Source organism: Filicampus tigris, chromosome 3 (genome assembly GCF_054856515.1).
Source record: "Filicampus tigris isolate MCC_2025a chromosome 3, RoL_Ftig_1.0, whole genome shotgun sequence".
Classification (NCBI taxonomy): Eukaryota; Metazoa; Chordata; class Actinopteri; order Syngnathiformes; family Syngnathidae; genus Filicampus; species Filicampus tigris.
Window position 1 is genome coordinate 18,660,460 of NC_141219.1, and position 7,307 is coordinate 18,667,766.

Here is a 7,307-nt window from a genome sequence, read left to right on the forward strand (position 1 = left end):
TCATGTTTGCAGACCTCATTATTCTATTTTTGCCGCATGCACTTGATGTGCTACTCCGTGGCATCGGATTGACGAGTCACTACAGCAGAACACGAAAATAAAACCCACGACCCATTGTTTGCTTGCAATTCTTTTTTATTAGTCTTCAAAATATCTGCGATTTTTTTTTGGGGGGGGTCTGTGTATTTCAACAAGATATTGCTGTCGGGCAGAATTCTCGCATCTCCAAAATCACTACCTTTTAAGAAATTAAATTTTAAAAAATCCCTCTTGCTTGAGTTACCAAACAACGCATCATTCAAGTTGGTATTATACCTTATGTTGTCGTATACTGTTGTGCACCAACATTAGCATAACACCACCCCCAAATAATTTTCAATCGCTAATTTGATACACTAAAATTGCTCATTTTATTACAATGGTACAAATGTCACCTAACCTCACAAAAAGTCTTTAATGCTTCACCTTAGCAAACGACTATAGTTACATCATAATCCCAAATTCTTTTTGAAAGGTCTTAGAGCCATGAGTGATTAAAAAAAATAATAATAATAATGAGGTGGAGTTTTACACCACCTCTCAGTATCAATTTGTAAAAAAAAAAAAAAAGATAATACTGTAATCATAATATGAAATTGTACATTTTTGGACACAGCGTTTTCATCCTACACGGACGATACATGCTCATGTTAGGGTCTCAACAAGAGTTAATTCACATGCATACATTATATATCTAAGCAAGAACATCTCAGCTGGTCAGTGAGAGCTTGGGGCCAAATAACTACATGTAACTACATGTCCCAATCACGGCTGACCTGTTTTCTGAATCTGAGCCGTGATTGGTCGTTGTGAGCAGTTGTGCTGTCATTTTCAGTCGTCAGAAGACAAAATGGCCGCTCCCGGAGATGGCTAAAAACGAGTGGATATTGCTGCCCAACTCTTATTCCACAAATGCAAAATTAATCAGAATGCAGTGTTACAACTAGTGGGCCTGCTGGGAACATATACTTGAAAAAAATATGTTTGGGTGGACTTCCCTCTTTAAGATTTAAGAACTAAGCTGTTTTTGAAAACAGTAGGCCTCTCGATCGTGACTCATAAATGACTGTTTTAAAATTTGCAATTGCAAATCAATGATACCTCCTTAAGGTGTCTCCACTGTCATCTGCCAGTTGTCAAGTCCGTTTCCACAGGTGTCGTAAACATTGATTTTTTTTTCTTCATTTATTTTTCTTAACCACACGGAACTTGAAAGGTTTGCATTTAATGTGTCACCAAAGACCTTGTGCTGCCTGTGGCTTTACTGATTAGCACATAAAGTAAACGTCTACAAAGCCAGTGAGGAGTGGAATCATCCCTGGCAGTGTTCCACCGCTGTTCACTCTGCATTCTCAAAGCAGCATTCCTCTAGCGCCTTGCGGTGCACCAATCAGGCGGACCATGCTCTAATAGCAGTGTGACAAGACTATAGGTAATGCTGCAATTTTGTTATGAAGCTAAAATGAAATCCATATTCCAACATGATGACTCACGTATTTTAGATTTTGGGCTTTTTGTTCCTATTCATACTCATCACTTACTCAGTACTTGAGTGGATACTTACTCAAGTAATTGTTTGGAGAACTACTTTTTACTTTGACTTGCGTCAGGTTATACTAAAGTAACAGCATTCTTACCTCTGTGCAATTTTTGGCTCCTCTAACCTTGTCTGCATGTGTCGCTGTCTTACAGCTAAAAAACTCTCTGAAGAACGATGTGTGTCTGGATCAAGGGCCTGACAATGACAATGTTCCCATCATGTACCTCTGTCACGGGATGACACCACAGGTTAGAGCTCTTTTCTCATTTTACAGCCACAGCTGCATTTCAAACCATGTCGCTTGGCTGTTGCCTCGCAAGTTTGAAATCTAATTGGACTGTTTGTTCGGGATAGGTCAGCCTAAATAACAGCGACTCTAAATGCCCTCAAATGTTAGCACAGCTTTATTCTCATCTGTGTTTGCCAGCCTCATCAAGCTGCTATTGATCCCTTCCTCCATCTTTGTCTGAGCAGATTTTTTTTTAACCTTGCGGTGACATTATTTTGGTCATAACTACTCTGGCTTTCTTTTCACAAATGATACCACACTAACGTATTGCATCATTTTTTTCATTCTTCTAAATCTGTAATTGTAAAAGTGTGCAAGGAACATTTTATTTTTGCTCCAGGGCTCAATTATGAAGTGTAATCCAGTTTTCAGTCACTGTGGCATTATGCAATAATTAAAAATAGACACAACAAAATGTTTGCTGATCATTTTAGTGTTCCCTATATATGGAGAGCTGTTTGAGCATTTATTCAAAATCCTTGATATCCACTGTGTATGCTCTATGTCCTAAACAGTCAGACAATTCATCGCACCGGTTGAACAACTGAGTCTTACTGGTTGTTTTTTTTCCCACTACTCGTGCTATTTTTGACCTACTAGTAGTACCTTAGTTGGAGATCATGGATCTTGAATAAATGCTTAAAACATTTCATATCAAGAATATCAAAGCCATTGGAGCATTTTATCGAATAAATGCTGAATCCTTGATAGCAAATAAATGCTCATACTGCTTGTTTGAGCATTTATTAGATCTAAGGTTCATCTATTAGTACATTCTTCATCCTCACATGTACTTTGTAGTACAATTCTGACTAACTAACTTAATACTAACAGATAGGGCCCTGGCAATCATATTTACACCACATCAGTGTGATAACTGCATCAAGCGCCTGATGTTTTTTTATATTGTGTTTGAATGCTGACTTTTTTTTCTCTCTCTCTTGGGTGAGGGGTGTTTTGTTTAGTTAGGAGGATATGTTTCATATCTTCACTGAATTGTTGTGAGATTGTGAGTCGTTTTTGTAAAATTTGAAAATCGAAGATTAAAAAAATAAATGATGGCCCTTCAAAAATCTGACAAAATAATCAGCCAAATGGCCGTTGTTTATTAATTGTTTTTACCTTTATATTCGCTAACCATTTACAGAAGTTATACACAAGTAACACTGGTATTGTTATTTATTACACAAAAAATGTACTATTACCTAGTATTATTAAAAATGTAGCTAGAATGAATTCTCTTGACAAAGTCATTCTATATGAACCTATCATTCAAAACGAGCAATACTTTGGTGAGCATTGCAAGTTGTGCAATTGACATTGGATGTCACTATTTTACACACAACCTAAACTCACGGTTTGTTTAGAAAATTAAAAAGTAAAAATAATAAAAACATAGTGCAACATAAATCAAATTTAAATGTGTTAAATATGACACATTCAACTAACACAGACACACATATGACAAAGATTAATGTCCTTATATCTTCATTAATGAAATGCATTCTGTCAAGCAAGGCATTCTGCGAAGTTCTTTTTTTTTTTTAAAAACAATACATTTACAGATAATCACAGCTATTTGTGGGGAATAGGGACCAGGTGGCCCGCTAATATCCAAAATGCGTGTATAATTGACCCCCATTGAAACGCAGTGGCGTCGAATTGTTTTATACATGATATATTTTCTGAAATTAATTGGGAATCAGAAATGTTTTTTTCTGCCAAAAATCGGCATCGGCCTAAAAAAATACACATCGGTTGGGCTAGTGACATTTTAAAGTTTTGACTAGGTAACATCCAGGATTTCATTAGTTAGTGCAAGTCGTGCGCCAAATACTGCATAGTTTTGCCTGACTTGCAACATGTAGATGTTCTACTCTCATATGCCATAGTTGTCCTTCTTGTGTCCAGAGATGTCATGCGGTAGTGGAGAAAAACGTGACCAATAAGACAGTTAAAAGTGTGATGCGGGCGGCACGGTGGTCGACTGGTTACCACGTCCACCTCACGGTTCAAAGGTTGTGGGTTCGATCCCGGCTCCGGCCTCCCTGTGTGGAGTTTGCATGTTCTCCCCGCGCCTGCGTGGGTTTTCCCCGGGTTTTCCTCCCACATTCCAAAAACATGCTTGGTCGGTTAATTGGACACTCTAAATTGCCCCTAGGTGTGATTGTGAGTGCGGATGTTTGTTTGTCTCTGTGTGCCCTGCGATTGGCTGGCGACCAATTCGGGGTGTCCCCGCCTACTGCCCATTGAGAGCTGGGATAGGCTCCAGCACTCCCGCGACCCTGGTGAGGATAAGCGGTATAGATAATGGATGGAAAAGTGTGATGCTCGGTCAGCTAATCACGTTGCAGAATCTGAACAGCAAGAAAATGCATAATGCATGTATGGCAATGATAAAATGTAATGTAGTAAGTTGAGTTCTCTGTATGTGCAGCACAGATTTCAATTCCAATGTCAAGTGTGAGTGCATTGTAACTCATCAAACTCACTCTCTCCCATATTTACTGTGAATGCGAAGCCTTTTTCCTTTTGAACGAAGATTATTTCCCCACTAAATTCTCAAATGATCAGTATACCAGCTAAATACAGGAAAGCCGATTTCCTTGAAAAAAGGCCGTTTGTAAGGATTAAATATTTATGCTTGCTTCGATCCATCGTGTGTGTTGTCTGCTGTCTTCATATTCTTCTAGTCAGCAGTGAATTTAAAAGTTAATAGGTAGTTGTGATTCTTTCAATGGTGTTCCAGTGTTACAATCCCGTGACAATTAAACTCATTCAATCCCAAATACATATTTATATGTCTTTTCACAGTCCAGCCATTTAATACCAGGAATTTATTTATGATTTTTTTTTTCAAATTTTTTCAAACATTACGCTAAAAGAGGGGTCTGAAAATGCCTGGTACTGAATGAGTTAATACGTTGAAAATACAGTTTAGAAATCCTTGTTTAGAATTAGAGACAGAACGATAATGGTGTTGTCAGGGATGATACTGATTATTATTGGTCAAAGAGGACAATAACTGATGTTTAGAGCCGATATTCATTTTCAGTGAAAGGGAAAATATTGGTGTCAAAATATATATATATATTTTTTTTTTAATGCAATTTCCACTTAGTTGACATATCTTTAACCATGTTTATTGAACAACTTTTCATATTTGCAAAATGTTGAAAGTTTTTTTTATCTTATACAATAGCCATCTTTGTTTTAACAAAAAGTTCAGGGAGCTCCCAGAGTCAACTTTTACTTAATTTTGTTTTGATTTCAAACAAAAAAACGAGTTCCCAAGGTCAATATTAAGTGAACTGAAAATGTAGATAAAAAGTTCCCTAAAGTTTTAAATGGATCTTTTATGGCCGTCAGATTTCATTTAAAAGGCCGATGCCGATATTCGTCAAAATACCGAACATCGGCCCGGCCGATAATCAGTCTATCCTTATTCAGAATGGGTACAGTCATATCTGTCGAATACAATTTAAAACTCTCTAGCTGCTACCAGTGAAGGCTCTGTTCTAAGTCCTCTCCACTTCACACTCACATCCTCCAACATTGGACATTGTTCTTGTAAGATTTTGTAATTTATCCAATTCCATTGTTGCACAGACGACACCCTGCTTTACCGCTCGTCCAAACCTTTCATGATCCTTCCATTGTCCTAAATCTCAAATTGCCTCAGCCACGGAAACCAAGTTTTTATGTTCTTACAGAATGTGTATTACACCAGTACTCAGCAGCTTCTGGTGGGTCTCCTCAGTCCCACTGTTGACGATGATGACAATAAGTGCCTGGTGGACGTGAACAGCAGACCACGCCTCATCGAGTGTGGCTACGCCACAGCCAAACGCATGAAAGTACACTGGCTCTTCACTCAGGTGACAGCAAATGCTCAGTCGGCGCTTAAATAACAAAAATAAGGACCTGATTCACTAAGATCCCAAATAACAGGGACTAATTTGTGTGTTCATGCTAATAGATTAGGAGAAGTTTTGTCATCGGTTACATGGCATGACTCCTCCTTGTGACTGGCTCCAAACCAGCCCCGTAGATCAGAAGCTCAAAAAACTGTATTGCGAAATGCTGTCGATTTCTGTAATCATTATTATACAGCAGCGTGTGTCCAAAAAGTTTTAAGATAAAATTCTTGTGGAGCCAGAACAGTTCTAATCTTTCTGTGTTTATCTTTTCAGGGAGGATCCATTCAGAACAAGAAATCAAGGAGATGCCTGGAGCTAGTAGCAAACAGTGACAATGAGTTTGGTTACCAACTGGCTCTGCAGAAATGCACTGGACAGAAATGGTTCATCACAAATGTATTGTATAGCAATTCCCCATGACCACACCTGACTTACTGACTGAGTGGCTGCGTACGGAGTTTGTGTCTGTATCTGCGTTCCAGACAGCCGGGAAGTAGGAAATATCACACTTTGAAATTCCGACGTCCGATTCCAAAGCGTTCCACCCAATGGTAAACAAAAGAAAACCATGGCTGATGACCTCGATAAGTGCGTCATCAGCATTCGCGCCACAACCTCAAAAGGCGAATACTATCTATGACTCTGGTTGACTTGATGTTGTTGAACTGTAAAATACAGGAATGAAGATCGATATCATTCCAGACTCATACTGTTGTCATCATCGCAGAGCTGTGAATTGGCCAAAATTTGTGAGTATGTACTATGACGTTAAGCGGCTTTCAATTCGTTTGTCTTCAGAGTTTGGCAATCTCTGACCTCACAGTTTTTTGGAACACAGCAAAAAAAAAAAAAAAATGGGGATGGGGATGAAGAAAGGATGACACCATGATGTCATTTGATGCTAAATCATATTGTGAATGTGACAACATTCAAACATGGAAAAGATGAGCTGATGGTATTTCAATTGATATTTTTAGGCCACGCTAGATTACTTTGTATATTTTGCGGTCAAAGCAGTACAGTCATATTTTCATTGGATGAAAAAAAGGTACTGGGTTCAAAATGTTTCGGGGTTTTCTTACAGCTACCGTGTAGCAATCTGTTCCTGTTGTAAGTATTTTATTTCAGGGTCTCAGGTTTCTTTTGTGAATTAGCTGTATACCTGATGGAACAAATGAAATAAAATGTTGATTATTTTCTGATTGTTAATAATCTGAATATTTGTAATATAGGACAGTACATTAAAAAAAAATATTTAATGTATATATATTTATTTATGTGCCTTTTTAACAAAGACAACAATCTCAATGCCCATCAACTATTTCAAATCAGAGTCATCTTTATTGGCCATGTATGTAAAACACACAAGGAATTTGTCATCAAATATAATAAACTCACAAACCGAGACTTAAAACCAAAGGATAATAGCTCTTGCAGTACAATGGAAAGAATTAGCAAGTGAAGATCTGATTTCAGGTTTTTGGGAAGTACCACTGCACTGCAACCTTGAGAGCTACAA

At 37.9% G+C, this 7,307-nt stretch overlaps 1 protein-coding gene across 2 annotated transcripts in view; it reads left to right on the forward strand.

Moving 5' to 3' along the window:
• The window catches only part of galnt18b (UDP-N-acetyl-alpha-D-galactosamine:polypeptide N-acetylgalactosaminyltransferase 18b), an 83,420-nt gene extending 76,436 nt beyond the window's left edge, over positions 1-6,984 (forward strand). For both annotated transcript variants that reach the window (XM_086026156.1, XM_086026155.1), the window contains exons 9-11: positions 1,732-1,827; positions 5,582-5,746; positions 6,062-6,984. In XM_086026156.1, coding sequence (XP_085882282.1) covers positions 1,732-1,827; positions 5,582-5,746; positions 6,062-6,208 — 408 coding nt within the window. In that variant the 3' untranslated portion in view covers positions 6,209-6,984. The remainder of the gene's footprint in view (positions 1-1,731; positions 1,828-5,581; positions 5,747-6,061) is intronic.
• Positions 6,985-7,307: the final 323 nt, after the last annotated feature.